We start from the raw sequence: 25,946 nt of genomic DNA, 5'->3' as shown, positions 1-25,946 counted from the left end.
TCCAGTGATCTGCCATATACAGTGGCAGTGAGAGAAGCCCTGCCGCCAAGCTTCTTCCCCAGGAACCACACTCAGCATCTCTGCATCCAGCTGCCAGGGCTGTGAACCATGTCTGTGAGCATCTGTGCTTTATCTCGACATCAGGCCATTGCTTCTTCGCCTTACACCACTTTGGTTTATACCAGGATTCGTTATTTTTGCACGAAGCCCATTTAGTTCCTTCCTATTTCCTCTAAATTCTGCTTGAAAATGGACTTTGTGTGTCTTTAGATTTTGCAGCAAAAAGGCACAAGTTGATGATACTTTTGGCATTCGACTTGGAAATCTCTTTCACTAACCCCAATAAGTCATCAGAGACATTTTTCCATGTTACCCCCAGGCAACAGTTTTGCTAAACTTTCTCTACAGAAGGAAGGTCTCCTTTGTTCGAGCACTAACAAGCATTTTCCTCTTTCCTCTGACAGCCACCTGGAGGTGAGTTTCTGTCATCGGCCACAGAGGGGAGCTGCTCAGCTCCTCCTGGAGGGAACCAGCCACGTGGAGAGCAAAGAGCCCGCAGCCGCCAGCTGCAGCACCTTCAAGACCTCCTCCAGCTCTCCAGCTCTGGCCATCTCCTTCTCCCTGGCTTCCCGGCAACCACTAAACGTGGCAGGGGCTGCGGGGCATAGCATTTCTGTCCAATATGCCTGTCTTCTTTCCATGGGCTGTCTTGCCCTGGAGCTGCCAGCTGGGTTGGCTGAGACCTTCTCAGCACTTCACTGTGGTCTGAGGCTCCGTTTAGCCAATCCTCCTCCATCCTCATCCTTCCTTGTTTTACGGATGTCAAGCCTGTATCTAAAACCTAAAGTCTGAAGCCCTTCCTACTCCAGCTCCCTCTCTTCAGCATTCTAAGCCATTACCCGCAATAAATCTCTCACACTTTTAACTCTCTCTTGGTGTCTGTTTCCTGGAGGGAGCCAACTGTCACAAACCTCCTCAAGGTCCTTCTAGCTTCTGACCGCCCCAAGCAATGACTGTACGTCTTTGGTTTTAGTTATGGTAACGCACTACTTCCAGGTGCCAAATCCGGTTCTGGTAGCTACTGCTGCAGGACAAACTCTCCCTATGTCTACAGGATGACAACCACCATTTTATTTTGCTCATGTTGCTGTGGGTCAGAGTTTAGGAAGGCGTATCCGGGCCGTTCTTACTTTGGCTTGTCTCACGCAGTTGCAGCCAGATGGGGGCCAGGACTGGACGTCAAAGATGGCGCACTCACAGGTCTGGTAGGTGACGCCATCAGCTGAGTGTGCTTTGGGGGCTGTGGGCAGGAAGGCCTACTGTGGCATCTCCAGCATGGCAACTCCAGGGAAGCTGGACTTTTTACATGGCATCTGGATTCCCCCAGAGGGAATGTACCAAGACACTCAAATGACAGTGATATCGCCTTTTCTGATTTAGCCCTGACAACCACGTTTTTATTATTTAGCCTGTAAGTCATGTCCAACTCTTTGTGACCCCATGGACTGTAGCCCATCAGAATCCTCTGTCCACGGGATTTCCCAGGCAAGAACACTGGAGTGGGTTGCCCTCTCCTTCTCCAGGGGATCTTGCCAACCCAGGGATCAAATCTATGTCTCCTGCACTGCAGGTGGATTCTTTACCACTGAGACATCTAGGAAACCCTTGACAACCATGTAACATTATTTTATCATTATGCTACAGGTCGCAAGCAAGTCACTAAGGTTGGCCCATATTCAAGATGAGAGATCAGAGAATCCACCTCTTGATGGGAACGTTGTATAATTTGCAGACATCCGCAGTGACCGATTCGACAGTAGCAGAAACCAACAGCGAACTCTGTATATGGCACTATACCCCAGAGGACCGTCCATCACCTGCTGGCTGGCAGGTTGATTACACTGGAACATTTCCATCCATCGTGGAAGAAGTGGTACCTTGTTCTCACTGGAATATACACTTACTCTGAATAGGAATCTGCCTTCCTTCCCTATAGTGCTCCTGCCAAAACCACCATCTGTGGGTTTACGTGATGGCAGCCATATTCACTGCCGCAGCACTTCATGGAGCACCACCTCTGACCAGGGGACTCGTTACAACAAATGAAGCATGCCCACAGAGCTGTATCTATGGAATTGACTGGTCTCACCGTGTTCACCATCACTCTGGAGCAGCTGGCCTGCGACAACACTGAAGTGGCCTTTTGCGGACTCACCTACAGTGCCAACTGGGTGAAAATACTTTGTGTGGGTGAGATAATGTTCCCAAGGATGAAGTATAGACTCTGAATTCCTATCCAACATGTGGTGCTGTTTCTCCCAGGGCCAAGGAGCATGGATCTGGGATCAAGGGATCAAAATGCGAGAGGCTCCTCTCACTAACACCCCTAATGATTAATGGCCAGTTTTACACCTGTTTCTGCAACTCTGGGCTCTGTGGGTTTAGAAGCATTGGTTCTGGAGGCAAGAGCACTTCCACTGGAGAACAAACAGAACTGCCTTCTGACTGCGGGCTCTGTCACCACCTGACGTGGTACATGTGTGCATATTTCACTGCCTTGTTACCACCAACTCCGTGAGGAATAGAGCAGGTCCCAGGACTCAGTAGCTGCTTATGTTTTTGTTGATCTGTGTGTGTGTATGTGTAGGGGAAGGGGGGAGAGGGGTTGGGGGAAGAGTCTGGTTTAAATGCTAGTAAGTCATGATCAGAGAAATGACAGTTTTCCTGTATTGTATCTGGAATACTGAGTTAATAATGTTCTAGATAAAGCAGAGGTACCAGTTTAATGATCAGTGCTTTCTTTAACCCATGACTTCATCTATCTGCCTAGGTCCATGGTTCTGGGACTTAAAATCAGCATGTTTCTGTAATCGTTCTACGATTTACTAAACATTTTAACTAACCAATGCTCTATTACAAAAACATTATACAGCATTTTGAAGGTACATTTTTTAATTGTAAACTGGTTTGAGAATATTAATGCACTAAGTAGAAGCTAACGCATTGGAGTAGTAATACTGAAAATAATTGTGTCTACCCTGTAAATAACACAAACACACTCTCAGTCTGGAGAAAACCTGGGTCTGGCAGGTCACAGGCAGTGTGGCCTGAGATTTCAAATCAAAGGAGGCACTTCAGGATTATCTTCAAAGTCGAGATCTTCCTCACTTGGCATAATTTTGGGTTCAGTGCGAATTCTTCTGGTCATGTGTTTTTTCTCCTGAACTATGTTGGCCACATCAGGGAAGGAACGCTTGCTGGGGTCTACTTCTAGTCTCTCCATTTGCTGGCTTCTAGAACAACAAAAAGGGCAAAGGAAACAGAGATATCATTTTGAAATAAATTTCAAGTAGATTGCAAGCATTCATTCATTTGGCAAACATCGGCAAGTACTCTCCCTGGAGTATAGGAGACTGTTCCTGGATTCAAGTGGCTTAAAGCCTTGTAGAAGCAGGAGTCAACTCTTTCGCTGCAGGGCCATGCTAACACATAGGCAGGTGGAGGACAAGACAGTTGGCAGACTCTGCTTACCTAAGACTTTTGAAAACTGAAATGATACAGCAGGCGAAGTCCCACAGCCAGGAGCAATAATAGAATCACACCCAGCAGGTTTCACTCCTGAATGGAGCTAATCAGGCTCCTAAGACCCTGCTGCTTCAGACAATCCAGCCTGCTGCGGTTGGTGTGCTCAGTCGCTCAGCACTGTGTTTGACTCTTTGCAACACTTTGGACGGTAGCCCACCAAGCTCCTCTGTCCATGGGATTTTCCAGGCAAGAATTCTGGAGGAGATTGCCATTTCCTCCTCCAGGGGATCTTCCTGACCCAGGGATTGAACCCGCGTCTCCCTCATCTCCTATATTTCAGGCGGTTCTTTTTTTAAATTTATTTTAATTGAGGGCTAATTACAATATTGTAGTGGTTTTGTTATACATTGACATGAATCAGCCATGAGTGTACACGTGTCCCCCATCCTGAACCCCCCTCCCACCTCCCTCCCCATCCCATCCCTCAGGGTTGTCCCAGTGCGCTGGCTTTGAGTGTCAGGCGGGTTCTTTACTGCTGAGCCGTCGGGGAAGCCCACGGTTTGGCAGGGACATTCATACTACAAGTTCAGGTGCATGCCAAGCTTAGCCCACAGTTCTTTCCCTCCTGTGGGAACCTGCACCCAGTCCTCACGGCGATAGCTGAAGTAAAAGGGAACCAGGAAGCCCCTCTGCTGGCCAAGGAATCCCGTGATCACTGTCATATAGAAAACTAAATGATACAGTCCCAGGGCTGTTTTTCTGGTCATTTCCATTCCATAGGCTTGGAGTTGGACCCAGTAAGCTACAGCTATGTCAAGTTCCCCCCACGATGTGGATGATTTTGAGATAATTTTGGAATCACGGTACCAATCATTCATTTACCCAGTTACTTGACAGATATACATTAAGAGCCTACTGCACTCAAGTAGCTGTGCTGGACATTAGCAATACCATGGTCTGTGCAGACAGACAAGGGTCCTGGGAACATCTTGGGGCGCAGAGTAGTGCTCAATAGAAAAGTTATCTCGCCGTCATGTAACTGTCTCGCTGTCCATCTGTTCCCCCTGTCAGACTGGCATCTTTGAAGCAAAGATTTTGTCTCTTTCACCTTATATCTTTGGCATACAGCTTCACTGAATAAATAGCTGTTGAATAAGTAGAAAAAATTCACTACTGTGGAATACTGAAGTGAAATAGGCAATTAGATCTGACCTATGTGGTTCAGACCGTAAAGAATCTGCTTGCAGTGTAGGAGACTGCAGGTTCGATCCCTGGGTCAGGAAGGTCCCCGACCAGGGGAGTCAGGGAGGAGGGAATAGCTACCCACTCCAGTATTCTTGCCTGGAAAATTCCATGGACAGAGAAGCCTGGCAGATATAGTCCATGAGGTTGCAAAGAGTCAGACGTGACTGAGCAACTAACCCTTTTGGTTAAGGAAAGTCACGGTCTACTCCAGGAGTTCCAAACGCACATCCTCTGGCCAAATTTCCACAGCAGACACAGTCTGGTGGGGAAGGGAGGTTCGATTTTCTTTGGAAAGTGTAAATTCTTTTGCTCTTGCAACCCTTCCCCCTCATGACTGTAGTCTGTTCAGCCCTTGAAAGGATCTGACTTTTTGATTCCTTTGTATTTTGACTGGGCTTCCTTGGTAGCTCAGATGGTAAAGAATCTGCCTGCAATGCGGGAGAACCAGATTCAATCCCTGGGTCGGAAGTATTTTGACTAATATACTTGGACCTAATGAATAAAAACACAAGTTGGATTTAAAAACGGCATTTTCTGAAGTCCCAGATTATATACTATAAACTATGCAGGGAGTTTCAGTTTTCAAAGACTTACATTACAGTCGTTATTAACTATAGCTCTACTTCTTAATTATTCTGTTCTTACTTAACAGGCTGTGATATCTATGGCTTAATTAAGTAAATATCTAAATTCATCTATGATAATTATGTTGTCCTTGACTTTGAAGAAAAGCAGCCCATCTCTATTCTGGGCATATCTCTTGGGCTACAGTTTCTGGATCTCAGTAATAAACAGTGAACTCAGTATTCGGTCATCTGCAGCACCCCAACTTCAGATGTTCTGAGGAACGGTGTGTGTGCAGGGTTTTAATTACTCATGAATCCCTTGGGGGTACTAAGCAGTGAACAGCAAGGCCTGGGGCACTGAAGGACCACATTCATCCCCAAAATAAAGAGGAGAGGGAATTTTTCCCCCCTGCTGCTTTCTGCCTCACATCTGAGGCCTGAAAAGACAGATGCCCGCTGCAGGTTTTACCCGTCACCTGGCTGTCAGACCAGAACCTCTGGCACCTAGTAAGAACAGGTGGAAGACAGCATGAATAAATTTATTATTATGGAAGAATGCAAGAAAAAAAAGAAAATGCCTAAAATCAGTAGGCGTAAACTACATCAAAGATCGCTTCCTCTATTAAAGAGCACAAAGGCTTTTCAGGACAGTGAAACTACTCTGCATGACACTATAGTAGTGGATGCATGTCATCATTTACTCTTGTTGTTTAGTTGCTCAGTCATGTCTGACTCTTTGTGTCCCTCTAGACTGTAGCCCGCCAGGCTCCTCTGTCCATGGGATTTCCCAGGCAGGAAAATTGGGGTGTGTTGCTACTTCCTCCTCCAGGGGATCTTCTCAACCCACGGGATGAACCACGTCTCCTGCGTCTCTTGCATTGGCAGGTGGATTCTTTACTGCTGAGCCACCTGGGAATCTGTTACATATTTGTTGAGATCCAAAGAACACACAGCACCAAGACTGAGCTCTTATGCAAATTCTGGATGTGGGTGATAATGATGCAGAAAGGCAGCGTCATCAGTTGTAACAAACCTTCTCCTCTGGTAGAGGGTGTGGATAACGAAGGAGGCTATGCACCTGTAGGGGAAGCGGGTATTTGGGAAATCTCTGTGCCTTTTACTCAATTTTGCTGTGAAACTCTAAGACTAGGCTAAAAGTCCATTAAAAAATAAAAAAAGACACCATGAGGAGAGTAAGAAGGCAAGCCCAAGAAGGGGCCACATTTTATAATCCTGGATCCACGACTCACTTACCAATTTTGCGACCTTGGGCAAATGACCCCATCTCTATGAACCTGGCTATGCTAGGAACAGGAGGAGGATTTATTTGCAGTTATTTTGAAGATGAAAGATAACACACAGCATCATATAGCACAGTGCAGGCGCTTAGTACTCAATAAACCCATCTTTAAGGAAGTCGTCACAGGACCACAAGGGTTCATTGGGTCTGTGACCTTCTCTCCAGACATGATCCCATCTGGTCCAATGAACAAAACCGTCTTCCCCTCGATCTACTCCCTCCACTAACTCTGTCTCCATTGCATGAGGAAGGGACCACCCAGGCTGAGAGGGTGTTGAGGGGCCTGTTCTGACCCCCAGCCTCCAGTGTCCTGCCCTGTGTACGCCTTTCCCCCAAACCAGCAAGCTGTCTGACCTGATGCCCATGTGCAGCCTTTATAGGTGGCTGTTTGGGTCATGGCTTGCCCAATCAGAGGCTGATATACTGGGAATAATGAATTCTGTCAATGATTCAAGAGCACCACAAACAACTTTCCCATAGATGTATCCTGAGCAGACATGAGGTGATCCTTTCTCAGTAACAAAAGTGAAAAAGAAAGGCTTTGTGAAAATGCTGCAGGAGTTCCTTCTATAAACAATTGTGCTAAGACGTCTCTAATCATCAAGTATAATCATGGCAATGACAGTTAGCCTGGAGTTTTGAAAACCAGCTCCAAACCGTTGACAATGACTTGGTTTCCAATCTCTGTGATTCCTCACAAATTAGATTCAGATTTTTCACAAGTATGGATGCTGCTGGGGCTTAATTATGACCATGAAGATTCACAGGAGTCCTAACACCCTTGAATCTCTTCAAGTGATGAGATGGTTAGAGAGCATCACTGATTCGAAATGAATTTGAGCACACTCCGGGAAATGGCGGACGACAGTGGAACCTGGACTGTTGCAGTCCATGGGGTCACAAAGAGTCAGACACGACTTAGCAACTGAACAACAATGATCTGAAATGGAAATTAATAAGCTGGGAAACATGAGAGTGGCTTCCCAAGGTTAAAAACAGCAACCCACTTTTCAGAAGGAATTCAGCTCCATACCTGTTGTTTAAACAAACCGCATGTTTGAAAACCTCTACAAAACTTTGACAGTTGTCTTTGAATATAAGAATGCCTGACTGCTTGTATTATGCAAGACATAAATACAGCTCCTGCTCAGGTATTTTTATAGTGATAATTCTGGCATATACATTTGTATCACAAAGATAGTTTGCCTGGGTCCAAAATAGACTTTGCCATCTGGATGGTACGAGTCTGGAAATCTTGAAAAGGAGAAGGAAAGTTGAAAAAGCTGAGATGTTCATTCCAAGGCTGAATTGAGAAGGAATGAGAACTTTGTCTGAAATGCTCTAAGGATTGACACCGCTTGTGGGGGGTGGGTGTTGTTCTGAGGGTCTCTAGGGGCAGAACTAGAACCTTCAGTTGGGAATCTTTAGGCTTCCTGACATCGGGGAACACTGTTGTTGTTCAGTCACTCAATCGTGTCTGACTCTTCATGACTCCATGGACTGCAGCACGCCAGGCTTCCCTGTTCTTCACCATCTCTTGGAGCTTGCTCAAACTCATGTCCATTGAGCTAACAGTGCCATCCAACCATTTCATCCTTGTCGCCCCCCTCTCCTCCTGTTTTTAATCTTTTCCAGCACCAGGGTCTTTTCCAATGAGTTGGCTCTTCTCATCAGGTGGCCCAAGTCTTGGAGTTTCAGCTTCAGTATCAGTCCTTCCAATGAATATTCAGGGTTGATTTCCTTTAGGATTGCCTGGTTTGATCTCCTGGCTCTCCAAGGGACTCTCAAGAGTCTTCTCCAGCACCACAGTTTGAAAGCATCAGTTTTTGGGCACTCAGCCTTCTTTACGGTCCAACTCTCACATGACTACTAGAAATTCTCCTGAGAGGGTGAGGGTCCTGTAGGGAAGAAAGCTTAAGCCAAGGCAGGAAGATGACCTATGATTGACAGGAGGGCACACACGGGGTCTCTCAGTCTTGGCAGCCCTGAGAGTTCTTGACGCTGTGACAGGATAGGGGAGTCCTAAAAGAGAGGCAACATGAGCAGAGCGCTCAGCAGCGCTCAGCAGAGTCCTCGCAACGAATCACAGCTGCATGGCCTCCGGACAATCCAAATGCCTCCCTCCCTCATATTCCTTGTCTGCAAACTAAGGATAAAACTTGTGAGGATTAAATGTGTTGCTATGGGTAAAGCACAGAGAGTGGCCTGATAGGAAGCAAGTGCCTGGTCAGTGTAGCTGTCAGTGGTGTAGATGTTGCCACTTCTATTAGTATCATGGGAAATGGGGACCTAGACATGCACAGATCTGTGTCTGAGCCTTACAAATCAAGAGCTGAAGTTTGGGGAATAAACATTCAGGGTATGAATCCTTTCTAAATGTTCAGTCACTGTACCTGGTAGGCAGGTGCATTCTAGCCACCAAACAACAATGGAGAGAACTCTAAACAAAGCTAAAGATGGGCGGTGGGGGTGGGTGGGGATGGTACCTCTTGCTTGTCTGCTCTCTGCTGCTGTCCGGCGTGCTTTTCACGGGCTTTGATGTTCGTTGACAGCCTATGATTACTTCGCCTACCTAAAAATGAAAGCACAGCACAGTCCGGGATACATTCTGTCCGATATATCTTCAAAAGTATACACTGTATATTTCCCAAATGCTAAAACACTTTAACTTTCACTATATATTCCATGAAAGACTCTGACTTTAAGCCCCTACATGCGGATGAGAAAGGTACAGTAGTTCCCCCTACCCCTTGGGGTACATTACAAGACTCCCAGGGCATGCCCGAGACCACAGATAGTAAGATCCCCTGCAGGAGGAAACAGCAACGCACTTTAGCACACTCTAGTATTCTTGCCTGGAGAATTCCACGGACGGAGGAGCCTGGTGGGCTACAGTCCACAAAAAGTCAGACACAACTGAGCATGCACGCACACACACAGACACACCAGACCCTACAGAGAGTATGGTTGTTTTTTCCTGTATGGATATACCTGTGGTGAAGTTTAATTTATAAATTAGGCACAGTGAGATACTAAAAACAATAACTAGTAATAAAACTGAACAATTATAACATGTATGTTACACAATTGTAGAAATTTAACACCTTTTCCATCTTAACTAAGCACCCCTCATGCAAGGTGGCCACAGTTTTTGCAGTTTGAGGCACAACAGCAAAACTAGCACAGAGTTCTTCTTACTTCTTCATAATTTCACGGATAGAAGATTCGTTCTTACCCTGGATCTTAGCAATCTCAGCATATGGTGTTTTCTCCTTTCCTGATTAAGTTGGGAGCTTTTACCTTTCACTTAAAGGAAGCACCTGCAAGCTTCTTTTTGGCAATCTGAGCTGCCAGGATCCCTAGTCTTGCACTCTGAGACCGCTATTATGGGAAATAGCAGGGTGGCCGGAACCCAAGCATAGCTGACCTGATAACCAAGGCAGATACTGACTCAGGAATGAGTGGATTATTTTTGACATCCTGGGTGGGATGGAGCGGAATGGTGCAAGATTTCATCACGCTGCTCAGAATGGCCCACAATTTTAAACTTATGAATTATTTCTGGAATTTTCCATTTAATATTTTTGGACGGTTGACCGCGCATAACTGAAACCAAGGACAGGGAAAACCCTGGATAAGGGGGGAACTCCTTAGACCACAAATTGTAACTGTTCACGTTAGTCCTGCGAAGCTACAGGCTACACTTCATTTGCCCAAGGCCAAGCAGGCGGACAGAGTGAATTCATTCAACAAATATTTTCTGAGAGCCAACCCCATGCATGCCAGACACTTTTGGGGGTGTTGCGGACATGGGGGTGACAGAGACATTGCCTTTGAGGAGCTCCCAGTGAATGTGCTGTGGATGAAAACGGTCTGAGCTGGAAGCTCACTGGACCCCGCCTCCTTCCACTATAAAGTGAGGGAATTAGATATAATCAGTCGCAAGGGCCTCTTCTCCGTCTGAAAAATTCTGTAGTTCCATTATCTTTTAAACTGAATAAGCTGAGGGCTAAGCATGTTAAGGTCTCAATAAATATGACTGAGTGACTTAATTCAACAAACTTCCAGCAGAGAGCATTCAGACCCAGCACCTTCCCTCAGGAAGCTCAGAGACAGAAGAATGTTGTCCGGGAGGGTGGGAAGAAGGGAAAGACACCTGCTGGGCACATGCCCACCTGAGCTGGGTGTGTATGTGCTTTATTTAGCCCCCACCTGCCAATCTTCCTACGAGGCAGGGATTACTGGTAGGCAGAGAGGGAAAAAAGAAACAAGTCAAAACTCTCCTTGGTCCACTGACCAAGGTGGGGGACTTCCTCCCTTCCTTTTCAAGGAGGAGAGAGATCTGGAGTGGGTGTACATTCCTCTCTCCTCCACCCTCACCAGCTCCTTCTCTCGGACGATGGGATGCTTCATTTACTGGCCACATCTCACTGGCGGGCAGGGTCACTCTGAAAGGTGAGCGCCAGCGGCCACACTTTCTCCATCCTGCCTGAGACTTCCTGCCACACAGCAGTGATCAGATCCATGAAACTGATGATGAAGGAAAAACACTAGGCTTGGACTCTTACTGAGACCTTAACATGCTTAGCCCTGAGCTTATTCAGTTTAAAATCCAGATCCGCTCCCATCTGTTGGCCAGGCAGGCATGCTGGACTAATTATCTGTATTTGGGGAGGGAGTTAGGGAACCCGGGTTAGCCTCAACCCTCAACCAGATTCCCCAATCCAATCCTCACTAGACCTTTGCACTGGTGTGCTGAGCACTGAATCGAACTGATAGATAGGGTCGTGTGTTTCCCATCTGACTAGTGATTCTTGGCTTCATGAGCCATTGGTTAGAACCCCAGAAAGCCCAGCCCATTGTTCATCATATGCATGCTTCAATACATGGATGATGAGTGAACAAATGAAGCAATGCATCCTGGTCTTGGGGCTGCAGCATCAAACTCGTGGAGGTGAGTGTTCTTATTGTTCTTGATGGCAATCCATCTCCTTGTGGTGGTATAACGGTTCAGTTCAGTTCAATCTCTCAGTCGTGTCCGACTCTTGGTGACTGCATGGACTGCAGCATGTCAGGCTTCCCTGTCCATCACTAACTCCCAGAGCTTGCTCAAACTCATGTCCGCTGAGTTGGTGATGCCATCCAACCATCTCATCCTCTGCTGTCCCCTTCTCCTCCTGCCTGGCACCAGGGTCTTTTCCAATGAGTTGGCTCTTCGCATCAGGTGGCCACAGTATTGGAGCTTCAGCTTCAGTATCAGTCCTTCCAATGAATATTCAGGACTTATTTCCTTTAGGATTGACTAGTTTGATCTCCTTGCAGTCCAAGGCACTCTCAAGAGTATTCTCCAACACCATAGCTCAAAAGCATCAATTCTTCGGTGCTCAGCTTATGGTCCAGCTCTCACATCCATGCATGACTACTGTATGGATAAAACCATAGCTTTGACTAGACGGACCTTTGCTGGCAAAGTGATGTTTCTGCTTTTTAATATGCTGTCTAGGTTGGTCATAGTTTTTCTTACAAAGAGCAAGTGTCTTTTAATTTCATGGTGGTATATAGACCAGTTTTTTTTTTTTTGATAGTGCGGTTGTATATTTTTCTATCACATTTTATAAAAATTCAAATTGTGTATGTGTGATTTAGTTCAGCCCCCTTCCCATAGACCTCTTGGGAGGGCCTATGTGCAACGCAGAAATAAAAGATCTGCTTAAACTCCACCCTTTCATTATATGTATTGAAAATCCCGCTAGGGAAAATATACCTTCAAGCATCACCGATGGTCTGTGAGATGGGCAGACTTTTGCTGAGACTTCAAAAGGGAGGAAAATAACAACAACAACGAGAGCTGCATGTTCCAAACACAGGAAATTACAAGGCTGGAAGAGTTTGTTCTGAAACGTTTTTTTAAAAAGGTATATTCTGCATAGCAAAAACTTGTAGAAGAAAACCATAGAAGAACCAGCAACAAAAGCCACCAATGCAATATTCACTAAATAATTAGAGAAGGTGACTCATGCAAAGGTTTGCCCAATGCAGCAGGTTTTTATTATCATGAGATTTGTTTTGGAGGAAGCTAATCTTAAAATGGTATATTTGTTATGTTTTAAAGTCTATTTCATGCCAATTTCATTGATTTCCATTCATTTCTTACTGGCCTATGATATATTTTCAGACGTTCATGTGGCAGAGTAGACATGTTTACACTATTTTTATGTGAAAAGTTTTCTTTTCTTTTCTCTAATTGAATTAGTGTAATTGATACAAACATTTCCCCTGTGTTCCTGGCCAATCCTTAAAGAAATGGAAATACTTTTCAGTTTCTATTGATGCCAATTCTGGTTTATTAAGGGGCTTCCCAGGTGGCCCAGTGGTAAGGAATCCACCTGCCAATGCAGGAGACTTGCAGTTCAACTCCTGGGTCAGGAAGATCCCCCGGAAAAGGAAATGGCAACCCACTCCAGTATTCTCGCCTGGGAAAATCCCATGGACAGAGGAGCCTGGCGGGCTATAGTCCACGGGGTCATAAAGGGTCGGACATGACTGAAGCAACTGAGCATACACACACTGGTTTATTAAGCCACATTAATATCAAATAAGAGGGCAAAGAAAGAGTTGCGGAGACTAAACAGAGATGCTTCCCAGTTGAGGGGAACAGAAGAGGTTGTAGGTGTTGGGGTAATGAGAACTGGCACCTTCTTCCTGGGATGGGGGGCAGCGGACCCTCCCTCTGAGAGGCAGGGTGGCAGTGTGTGGAGGGGCAGTGCTACCCAGGAGAACGTCCTGTAATGATGGGGATGTTCCAGGCTGACCCTGGAGTGCTTGAGTACTTGAGATATGATTAGTGTAACCGAGACATTAAAGTGTTCACTTTATTTCATCTTTAGAGTAATGTTAATTTCTACTGACCAATCCAGAGTGAGCCCCAAACCCAACTGTGGGCTGCTCGACTCTTCCATAGGAGTGAAGGTCATCTAACCATACCAGTTACCCCTCATTTCTCTGTGGGCCTTGACCACATGGCCTTTTCAGTTCTGGAACTCTCTACTCCTTGCTTGACATGCCTGGGGCCTGGCACTGAGTGTGAGAACCCAGAGCCTGTGTTTCAGTCTCTCTGGACAACATGGGATATAAGGTTGCTCCCTTAGCCTGACTCGGGACGACTCCAAAGGACCACGTGAGCCCCAGACCTCACTGTGGCATCAGCTGGGGCCTCTGGCAGGCCAGCATCACCCCTCAGTTTCTCCCTCTTCCCAATCCTGGATCCTCCCCTCCCATAGGAGTGGATCCCTAGGCTGCTCCCTAACAAACATTTTGCATGAGAATCTCTCAGAGTCTGCTTCCTGCGGAGCAGTGGCATCTGAGCACTTAAAAAAACTTTTTCTTTTTTCAATTACATCAAATGAAACCAGTGTTAGTTAAAATTCATGAAAATGTCAACTTCAAGAATAAAAGCTTTGGAGCCAAAAGCACAGGTTTTGTATAGCTTTGTACTATAAACGCACTAATCGAATGGGAGCATACGCATAATTAGAGTCTTAAAGTACCCCCATTTCTAACACTGTTATTTGTCCCATAATAATAAGCTCAGACAGAGAGATTCTCTGTGTTTATGGAAATGCAAATAGCATCACAAAGTTGGAACTTTTCTTCATGGGAGTTTGCTGTGTACAGGAATCTCAATGTGTTGCTTATTTTTAAAAGATATTTTCAGCTCATTTAGTTTCACAGGTTCTTTTAAGTTTAAAAGTTAGGGGGAATTAAGAAATCAGCAGTGAGAAAAATATCAACACCAACACTTGTATTAATACCAACATTCATCTTAACATCAATACTCATATGAATAGCAGGAAAAACTCTTCTGATAAGAGATCTAGTTTTTCCAAGCAGAGGACCGTAGGTTCAGAGGTCCAAGGTACTGAAATAGTACCGTGTGGTTTCTCTGCAGCCCTAGTGCTGCTTCTTCTCCAGAAAATGATGCTCATTAACTTCAAGCTTCTTACTCATTTGTACAAAGTGTGTTTAGGGATGACTAATGGAAAAGCTGTAAGAACCAAAATATGTCTAATAAATTACATAATGTGGGCCAACTGGCTTCCTGAATCCACAGAGGGAAATGTAATCAACAGCTTGAAAATCCAATTGTGGGACATGCACAAAGGTACAGATTAACATTTTAATAGTGTTACATATTTTTTTAAAAAAACGATTTTTGATATGGACCATTTTTTAAAGTCTTTATGAATTTGTTACAGTACTTCTTCTGTTTTACGTCTTGGTTTTTTGACTGCCAGGCATGTGGGATCGTAGCTTCCCGACCAAGGATCAAACTTTCACCCCCTGCATTGGAAGCAAAGTCTTAACCACTGGGCCAACAGGAAAGTCCCAATAGTGTTATACTATTTTAACTCACGTGTGCGTGCTAAGTCATTTCAGTCATGTCCGACTCTTTGTGACCCCATGGACTATAGCCCGCCAGGGTCCTCTGTCCATGGGATTTCCCAGGCAAGAATACTGGAGTGGATTTCCATTTTCTTCTCCAGGGGATCTTCCCCACCCAGGGATCAAAACTGCGTCTCCTGCATTGCAGGTGAATTCTTTACCACTGAGCCACCAGGGAGAATTTGTATTTTATATAATGCACAGTCTAATAAATATAGTTAAATCTTTATTTTATACTATTTTTGTTACCACAGAATAATCTTTGTTCCATTAAATGCTTTTGTGCTTAAAATTTTATCATATCCAATATTAATTTTATTATAATTACTCTAATTTTGCTAGCATTCAGCTAATATAGCTCTATTCATTCTTTTCTTTATATATGTCCTGTCTTTTAGAATCTTATGAACAAGATAGAAGAACCAATTTTATAACCATTAACTTCCCTACAGATTTTCTGCATTTAATGATTCCTTCCTCATGCTTTCTGATTCCATGTAACTGTATTGACTTTTGTTGCACTTAATTTCTGCAGTGCTTTGTAATTTACATATTTTTAATTCTACTCAACTTCCCTAAAAACATTTTCTATTAAATATCAACATGAATAAACTAATATATATATTTGGGGGTTGTGAAATAAAAAGTATATATTAGTAGGCTCTCCCCATTCATACTTTTCCTCTTTTCATGTTTTAATCTAATCTTTATAAATCAAATAATTGTCCTTTTTGTATCACCTACACCACTTCTTTCAAGGCAATAATGACTTTTTGAATCCTTCTGAAACATTACTCAAAATAAAAGCTGTTTCTATCAGATTTTGGACTTTGAGAATAACACTTTGGAGAGATGACTGTGTCTCAGGACTGACCCGTGGGTGAGGGAAGGTGATGGGTACAGAGGAATGGGTCCCACTGTGCCGTCATTATGTCCTCAGCTCAGCGTGACACAGCAGGAAGATACCACAGCCTCGGTCCTCACTCTGCCAGATATCCCTGAGGTACCTAACTCAGTACACGTCTCCCTTCTTCTTTGCATTTCCAAGACTCTACCCTAGGTGCCTAGCGCACAGTGCATGCATGCTCAGTCGTGTCTGACTCTTTGAGACTCCATGGGCTGTAGCCCGCCAGGCTCCTCTGTCCATGGGATTCTCCAGGCAAGAGTACTGGAGTGGGTTGCCATCTCCTCCTCCAAGGGATCCTCCCAACCCAGGAGTCAAACTTGCGTGCCCTGCAGGTTAGAACTAAGAGCAAAGACCCCTGGAGCTGCTTCTTCCTGCCTATTCCGTCTACAAATGAGGAAGAGGCAGGGGTGTCACGGGCTGCAGCTTCTTGCATGCTGGCCCTGTTGCACTGGGTCCAACAGTGAAGGAGAGATTTAGGGAAGCACAGAAGACCCCCATAGTTATGACTATGACAGCCGTCTCTGAGTTAGTAACATCATTTCAAGTTTAAGCAGAAGAGTGAGAAGCTAAGTTACTTAACAAGTGTCTGAGCGTGTTTGCAACTGGGACTTAGAAACTGAGGCAAAGGGCTGGTCTGGGTCAGTGGCTTCAACAAGGAGGAGACTGGAAGAAGGACCTCTCATTTACTTTTCACTCCACAGCAATTTGCACTGTACTTTATTCATCTTGCTGTTGTTTAGTCACTAAGTTATGTCCGACTCGATCCCTGGGTTGGGAAGATTCCTTGGAGAAGGAAATGGCAACCCACTGCAGTATCCTTGCCTGGGAAATCCTATGGACAGAGGAGCCTGGTGGCCTGGCTTCATACTAAGTGCTTAATAAATCTTTTATAAATTGAATAAATATTTTAATTGATTCATTAAAAATTCATTGTCTAAAGTTTTTCAGAATTTTGCAGAATGTTTTCCATTTCTGAGTTCTAGCACCTTATTTCCACATTGTGGCAAGCCAAACATGCTAAATAATTCCCTCATCTGATATTAATAACTTCCATATAATTTATTTATGGGTGCAGTATGTTTTTCCTCTGCTTCATTTTGCTTCAGTACACACATTTAACATCTTCACCCATGCCTTATAAGTAGTTTCTAAAAATGTCTCTACTTTTTTTCTTTATAAAACTTCCAAACTGTCTAAGCCCATTAGATACCAACCTACCTTGACATAAGCCAACTGTTTGATTTGGGGGGTTGAGCCAGTTACTGGGTGAGGTCCCTCACAACTGAAACAGATTATTATCTAGCAAAACATATCTCAACTTTAGAAGAAATGGACACTTGTATATTGTTCACTTTCTTATATATTTCTGGCATTCATGTTAATCAATTATCCATAATATTGGCATTGAACATTTAAATATGCAAAATTCAAATTCCTTGCAAGGAATATTCTTAATATAAAACTTCAGGATCAATAAGACTTTTTTATTTTCCTCTGGCATTAGAGGAAGTTAATATAGGTACCCAGATTTATTGTTGACATTTTAACAACTTCATGATTTGTTAACTCTGTTCTGATTGACTTCACTAAGAAAGGCACATAATTCACTGAGCCTGTTAAAAAAAAGATTCCTTTAAAGAATACAAGCTACTTTTTTTCTCTTTAAAAAGGTCATTAATCCTAATTAGAAAACATATAAATTACCATTGGTATGTTATTTAAAAATCTTTGAACAGATAAAAATACCTGTATAAGGCAAATATTTTGAAGTACCTTCTATCTCAAATAAAGACAACTGGCAGCAAAGAAAATTTAGATTTTTGAAAAACTGATCAGAAAAATAGGAAGGATAAGAATATTTTGATTCCAAAGATACCCAAGCTGTCTTAGGAAAAAATTTTAGGGTATAATTACTGATATTTATATGTACAATCAATACTGACAGTTGCACACAGTTTCATGGCTTTTAAATAAAAGGAGAACAAATCTAAATATCAAACAGTTCCTTCAAAACTCTTTCATACTTGAAAAGTGCAATCTTATCTGACAGTTCCCCATGGAGGATCATCCACAAACACAACCTAAAATTGAAAATGATATTTTATTAGGTTAGGACAAACATCAAGAATGATAACGAAGTTTTAAAATAAAAGAAAATATCCTTTTGTAATGTTACTAGACATCGTCTCAGTGGGAAATGTCCTACATTTACTTGGACAAGTTCACGATTATTCTTGTTTGTTCTGGGCCAGTGACAGTTCAGAAGTGCTGGCAAGTTTACATCACCTCCCACAATAGGGAACAGCCATCAGCCAAATATTCTCAGGGGCTGGTTACTGCTGTCCCAGTTCCATCACCCCTTAGGTAGAGCTATTCTGAAGTGTTTTCGGTCTTCCCAGGGGGCTCAGTGGTGAAAGAATCCACCTGCCAACACAGGAGATTCGCGTTTGATCCCTGGGTGGGGAAGATCCCCTGGAGGAGGAAATGGCAACTCACTCCAGCTTTCTTGCCTGGGAAATCCCACGGACAGAGGAGCCTGGTGGGTTACAGTCCATGGCGTCGCATAGAGTCAGACATGACTGAGCAACTAACTCTTACACTTTCACAGAGCAAATGGGCTTCCTTGGTGGCTCAGTGGTAAAGAATGCCCTTGCCAATGCAGGAGATGCAGAAGACAAAGGTTAGATCCCTGGGTTGGGAAGATCTTCTGGAAAAGGAAATGGCAACCCATTCCAGAATTCTTGCCTGGGAAATCCCATGGACAGAGGAGCCTGGTTGGCTACAGTCCACAGGGCTGCAGAGTTGGACACGGCTCAAGAGACTCAACAAGAACGCCGTGTTCTGCACAGTCCCCAGAGCATCCCCACTGGGGTTGCTGGCACTTCTCTGGGTTGCCTCCCTCCCCTACTTCCTGATCAGCACCCTCTTACTTCTCAAATAAACCACACACTGATATCTTTCAGGGAGGCCACAAAGTTTAAAACGTGTTTTACAGGTCAAACGTGAGTCTGGGTCTCACAATTTAAAAGACAGCAATGAGATCCAACCAGTCCATCCTAAAGGAAATCAACCCTGAATATGCACTGGATGAACTAATGCTGAAGCTGAAGCTCCAATACTTTGGCCACCCATTGCGAACAGCTGTCTCATTAGAAAAGACCCTGATGCTGGGGAAGATTGAAGGCAGGAAGAGAAGGGGATAACAGAGGATGAGATGGTAGGAGGGTATCACCGACTCGATGGACAAGAGTTTGAGCAAATTCCGGGAGATGGTGAAGGACAGGGAAGCCTGGGATGCTGTACTCCATAGGGTTGCAAAGAGTTCAACATAACTTAGCAACTGAACAGCAACAACAACAATAACTTTGGGACTCTCAGGTTTCCCTTAAGGAGGAAGAGTAGGAAACTGGTGTAGTCAGATTCCAAAACACCGACTAACTTACTACAGGGATCCCACTCAAGTCTCTGTGAACACCTCATTTAATTTTCAGTGTGGGCTGAATACTTACTTGAAAAAAAAAAAAAACTATCTACCTACTACCTATGTACCTATAATTTGAGTCTACAGATGATATTAATGTCTAGACGCCTGGGTTTTGCCAGGCATGTGTGGATGGTACTCACTACTGTCACTCAAGTTCACGGCCATTTGGGGGCCATTTCAATAGCTGCTTAGACAGGCTGAGACTTTCTCAGGCCTGGCTGGCTTCTTACTCACCTTCCTCTGGGTCACGGTCCTTTGGAGTCACATCTCAAAGTGGGCGTGGCTTCCCTGCTAGGCTCTGGAGTTGGGCTTTTTTCTTCTCACCCCTGTGTGGTCACTGAAAGCATGGTTTATTCTCTCAGTCTTTCCTTGCATCAGTGGGCAGTAACTGCTCATTATCTCATCACTGTCAAGATGTTTTTAAAAAAGTAGTCTATATTCCTAAATTTTCTTTAGTGTGACTGTCGCTCCTGATGACCTACTTGGCAACTAGCAGACAGTGGAGCTCTAGAGATGTTACTGGCAGTCATGAGACTATGCAGAGAGTGAGTGTAGAGAAGAGAAGTGAGGTTCCAGGATTGAATGATGGATATGCCAACTTTCAGAGGCCTGGGCAGGAGAAAGAACCAGCAAAGCAGCATCCAGTGGCAGACACCATCCAGTGAGCAGGACCTAAGCAGAGAACCGAATCAAAGTGGTGTGTCTAATGCCAACGGAACACCTGTTTAAAAATGGAGGGACTGATTAATGGCGTAAAAACCTCTTGAAAGGTCAGAGAAGAAGAGGAAGGGGGCTGACTGCTGGATCTAGTCACGTAGAGAGGACTGGAGACCTCAAAAAGAGATGTTTCATGGATAGGGGCGGGGACCCTGGAGAAGAGATGAATACCTCTCTTATTAGTTAGTTTTAGAAATTGTGAGAAAAGAATTGGAACAGAAAATACAGATGTCTTCTTTCAGAGTTTTGCTGTGAAGCAGGTCAGAGCAGTTAAGTAGAGGGGAATGTTTTTATTTTGTACTGTTTTATTTTGGAGCAGGGAGACGTTTTAGCATGCTTTCTAATATAAGTTGTGTGTGGAGAAAATTCAGTGAAGATGCAGAAGAGAGAACTGTCAGAGGGGAAAAATAGCGTTTCATAGGCAAGTGGAGACAGGAGCTAACACATATCTGGAGAGTTCAGATAGAGCACAGACAGTTCATTCATAGGATAATGATGGCCAAGGAGGCCAAGCAGGGAAATATATGATGTTTGGGGTATGTGGAAATCATCCTTTGATGCTTCTACTTTTTCAGCACTGCAAGTTTTTAGGAATGAGCTAAGGAAGAGAGAGAATGTTCCACAAGAGCAGAAGTATGAATGAAACAGAAAAACCCAGCAAGATGACCAGGTGGCCCTCACTCTAGACCACCTTGAAATTAACATTCGGAGAGTAAAACTGAGTTTGTGTTGGGCATAGACACTTGAGAATCCCTTGGACTTCAAGGAGATCCAACCAGTCCATTCTAAAGGAGATCAATCCTGGGTGTTCATTGGAAGGTGTGATGCTAAAGCTGAAACTCCAATACTTTGGCCACCTCATGCGATGAGTTGACTCACTGGAAAAGACTCTTATGCTGTGAAGGATTGGGGGCGGGAGGAGAAGGGGATGACAGAGAATGAGATGGCTGGATGGCATCACCGACTCAATGGACATGAGTTTGAGTGAACTCCGGGAGTTGGTGATGGACAGGGAGGCCTGGCATGCTGTGATTCATGGGGTCGCAGAGAGTCGGACACGACTGAGCGACTGAACTGAACTGAACTGAAAGTACTGAGAAAAGTGTTCAAATAATAAGGGAAAGGGCATCTGAGACTGTTTTCTAGAATCATGGTCTGTAATATTGACCTTTAATATGTGACCTTCATCTCCAGTGCTCAATAAAACAGAATCAAGCAGGATGTTCATCGAGTGAAGCTGTAAACATATTTTGCTGTTCAGTTCAGATGGCACCTTCTTTAATCTCAGTTAATTATTCTGAAAGAACACCCAAAGGAAATCAGGAAGCATATTCTTGGAGTGCTCCTGGAACTTGTCAGTTGAGAATCTAGATGGGAGTTTAATTGAATGACGATGCAAGTTTCCCTGTGAATGCAAAGTCTCACTTAAATCTTGTTAAGTTGGACTGTGATGAGATCATGTGCCAGATACTCCCAGGCTGATGATGATAAGACTGTTCATGGATATACCAGTGAGTCTGACCACACATTTAAGAAAATATATTGAAGGACAAGCATAAACTCTCAGAAAATCTGACAGGGAATAATTCTACTCAGAATAGGAACTAAAATCATACACACGGTGAAAGTGAAAGTTGCTTAGTCATGTTCGACTCTTTGCCACCCCATGGACTATACAGTCCGTGGGATTCTCCAGGCTGGAATACTGGAGTACGTTCCCTTCTCCAGGAGATCTTCCCAACCCAGGGATTAAACCCAGGTCTCCCACACTGCAGGCAGATTCTTTACCAGGTGAACCACTAGGGAAGCCCAAGAGTACTGGAGTGGGTAACCTATCCCTTCTCCAGCACATCTTCCCGATCCAGGAATCGAATGGCATCTCTTGCATTGCAGCAGATTCTTTACCAGCTGAGCTATCAGGGTAATGGATAATATTAATTAACGGTAACATGAGCGCAGGGGGTATTATGCCCCAAGTGGTCACCTAGCTGCTTTACATATTCATTTATATAATCCTCAATACAACCTTTTGAGGTGTGACTGATCATTAATATCATTGTATGGACAAGGAATCTAAGGCACAGAGGGATAAATAATTTGCTCAAGGTCATGCAGCTGTTGAGTAGAAGAGTCAAGATTTAACCCAGGTTCTCTGGCTCCAGAGACCCATCTCTTCACTGTCTCTAAATGGTAACAACAATAAAAATTCAAATGGCATTCCTGGAGGCAGACTTGGATGAAATCATTTGCAAGTTAACCTGGAATAACACGCATGGAAAAATAATGAGAAAATGATTGAGGAGGGAGAAGAGTAATTAGGGGAGATTCTTGTTGTAAATATTAAAAGGTATTTTAAAGTTGCATTTAATGTATTTACTTGCTCAACAAAAATCTATTGACCACCTACTCTTTGTCTGGCTCAGTTCTAGGCACCAGTGACACAGTTGTAATAAGAGCAGACAAAAGTCCCTACTCTCATGAAGCTTAAATTTTTGTTGATGGAGACAAAGAAAAACAATTAAACACATGACTGTCCAGTGGTGACACATTCTTATGAAGAAAAATACAGCAGAAGCAGGGGATAGAGAACACTGAGGCAGGGAAGGGGAAGCTTGCTAAATATTGGGATCAGGAAAGAACTCATGGTGAAATAACACTTGAAAAAAAAAAAACACCCAAAAGAAGGGAGAGAGCAGACCATGAGGATACCTGGGAGATTGGCATTCTAGCAGAGGGAACAGCAAGTACTAAGGACCAGGGTAGGAGGATGCTTGTCATATTTGTGAAATGGCAAGGAGGCCAAGGTGGCTGGAATGATGAGAGGGCAAAGCAACAGAAGATAATGTTAGAGGGATCGTGGCAGGAGAAGATTCTTGGGGGGATCTTGCTTTTAACTCTGACTAGAAAACATGACTTGGTCTGATTTATACATACTGTAAAATGATCATTTGGCTGCTGTGTTGAGAAAAGGATTAACGACTCTTCCCCAAAGAAGAATAGCGAATTTCTGGTAGACGGTGACACCGAGGGTCCACGTTTCTTGAATGGATATACCTAACGGAATAAATGGCGACAGGCACTGGAGATCGAGACTCTCTACACAGATCCCCAAAGCTAAGACTAAGGAATAAAACAGTGCTGGAAACAAGCGGGAAATGCCACTGACCCGCGGAGCAGGACTGAGAAAAACCTCATGAGACGCAGAATGCTTCCTCCTCCTCTATTACCTGGGCAGTTGACCTCCTATTCCCTAATGTCACTTTCTTTCTTTCTTTTTAAATTTTATTTATCTTTGGCTGTGCTGGGTCTTCACTGCCGCTTGGGCTTTCTCTAGTTGCAGCGAGCGGGGTCTACTCTTCGTTGCAGTATGTGGGCCTCTCATCGCGGTGGCTTCTTCTGTTTTGGAGCACGGGCTCTAGGTACTCAGGCTTCAGCAGTTGTAGCTCTCGGGCTCGAGAGTACAGACTCAGCTGTGGCCCACGAGTTTAGCTGCCCCGCAGCATATGGAATCTTCCTAGACCAGGGATCGGACCCATGTCCCCTGTACTGGCAGGCAGATTCCTAACCACTGGACCACCAGGGAAGTCCCCTAATGCCACTTTCTGAGAAAGCCAGAGTACTTTTCCATCCACAACCCCAGCCAACTCTTCCAGCTAAGGTATCAACCCTTGAAATCATAGTGGAGGAGATGGCCTTCTGGGAGACACGGGACCCACAAGTTAAGTTATAATGATGGCCAATGGAGATGGGAATTCTGCAGGGAATGGTAGGGATTGTGATGTTTGGGTATTATACCAACCCACAGATACAGACTCGGTACCAGATGTTGGGAAGTATCTGGTATCGTGGTACTAGCATGAGATAAGAGCCTTTGGGTGTGGAGCTGAGTTGGGAGAATCCACCAGAGGTCAACAAGGGAATATTCAGCCATGACCCCTGTGACAAAGAACAGACATGAAACTTGCCTGCTTATCAGCACCTAGTCTGTACAGACCCAGCCTCATTCAGGGGCAGGAAAGGGAAAAAGATCCATTTGACATCTCTGACAAAATGCTGAGTGAAGTGGCTAATAAGAAATAGTTGAGCAGTTTGTGAGTTCCATTACAAATTTTGCGTCCTTGAAAAAATGCATGCAAAGTTCATTGCTGAATTTCCACAAACACAGTTGTAGTCGTCCCATCACAGACATCATCAAATAGATTAGCTCTTCACAAATAATCTTTACAAATACTATCACAAAGAAGGAATAACTAAACAGCAAATTTGATCTTTTCATTAATTTACAGTATCCAAGTATTATAAACTACCAAGGACAGTTTTAGAAATTTCCTGAAGTACTGAGTTATCACTTAACATATTTACAACACTGCTTCCTATGAATGAATCAAAAGTATACCTAAGTGTCTACTTGATTTTTATGCTTTAAAACTCTAAGAATATGCCTCAGTCATTGTAATGAGGATCAGACCGACAAATCCTATACACACAAGATGGTTCAGTGAGTCAAACTTCAGTACTTCAATTGTTTAAATCAACAGCAACTATGAAGATGCTAATTTTTAGTAATACTTATTTTCAATAGTAACCATAAGTGAAGCTAGAATTTTTATTTTTAACTTTTGATGATTTTTTGAGAAAAAAGCTTTTATTCTTTGAGTTTTATAGTCTTTGCAAATACCTAACTCATAAATGAAAAACAACTAATTCTGGGCAAGTAAGTATTCTCCAAAGGTTGATTTTATCAACTTTTAGGAGGAATAATGACAGAGGTATATAGAAGAAATTATAAAAGGTAATAATTATTAGTTAATAATTTAACAACAATTTCAAAGGACTAATGAAAGGGATAGCTTGACATCTATGTTACTTTAACAGAGTATTCTAAATCTTTTTTTAAAAGTCTTTATTGAATTTGTTACAATACTGCTTCTGATTTTTGTTTATTTTTTCTTTTTTTGTTCTGGATTTTTGGCCAAGAGGTGTGTGAGATCTCAGCTCCCCAACCAGAGATCATATCCACACTCCTTGCATTGGAAGGCCAAATTTCAACAACTAGACGTCTCACTGGGGAAGTCCCTAAAATCTTAAAAAGTATATATCTCAAAGGAAAAAATGCTGCTCAGTTTATTACTGGGAAAAAAGAAGCCTTCTGATTCTTTCTGTGTAAATTATCCATCTTCAATTAAGCACTTCTAGAATGCTTTTTCTCTAATAAGCCACTTTTTATGCTTTGCATATATACTTAACATGAAAATTTTAAACCAATATAAAAACAGAAAGGATAATGGAAATAGAATGCTGCATTTATTTAAAAGATTCAGGGGAAAAGAGAGCAGAGGTCTGATAAATGGCCTGGCACCCTGTAAAAGGTACACAGATTGCACATCTTGATTTTCTTTTAGGAAACCAGCGATTACCTTTTAATCTGTGGCTTCTCACAATGGAAATTTCCAAAAAAATAAACAAAAAAGAAAGAACAGTGCTGATCACAGTGTCATTCAAATGTCTCTGTCGAAACACCAAAGTAATTGAGTTATCTCTTAGATTTCCCTATGGGATATTCTAATCAGCACAGAAGCACGTCCTTCATTTGTTGTTGTCAACGAGGACAATGAGACTCTTATAGCGTGTTGTTCTCTTATTGCTTGACAACAAATTGTATTTGCTGTTTTATGGCCTCAGAGTAAAAATACATAATTGATTACTCAGAATCAATCTGTTACAAAACTGGCTTTGGGATAATGAAGGATTAGTAAATCA

General features: G+C 43.5%; 1 protein-coding gene across 2 annotated transcripts in view; it reads right to left on the bottom strand.

Moving 5' to 3' along the window:
* Positions 1–2,943: 2,943 nt before the first annotated feature.
* The window catches only part of DNAAF11 (dynein axonemal assembly factor 11), a 72,893-nt gene continuing 49,890 nt past the window's right edge, over positions 2,944–25,946 (bottom strand). Inside the window, exons 11-12 of one of the 2 annotated variants that reach the window (XM_055432370.2) lie at positions 9,123–9,208; positions 2,944–3,293 (exon numbers count right to left, since the gene is read on the bottom strand). In XM_055432370.2, the coding sequence (XP_055288345.1) occupies positions 3,116–3,293; positions 9,123–9,208 (264 nt within the window). In that variant the 3' untranslated portion in view covers positions 2,944–3,115. The remainder of the gene's footprint in view (positions 3,294–9,122; positions 9,209–25,946) is intronic. The other variant, XM_055432371.2, reaches the window with a different exon arrangement.

The sequence above is a fragment of the Moschus berezovskii genome, chromosome 16 (assembly GCF_049115385.1).
Source record: "Moschus berezovskii isolate FMDL1 chromosome 16, NW_MosBer_1.0, whole genome shotgun sequence".
Taxonomy (NCBI): Eukaryota; Metazoa; Chordata; class Mammalia; order Artiodactyla; family Moschidae; genus Moschus; species Moschus berezovskii.
This window is presented reverse-complemented; position numbering and strand designations above follow the sequence as displayed.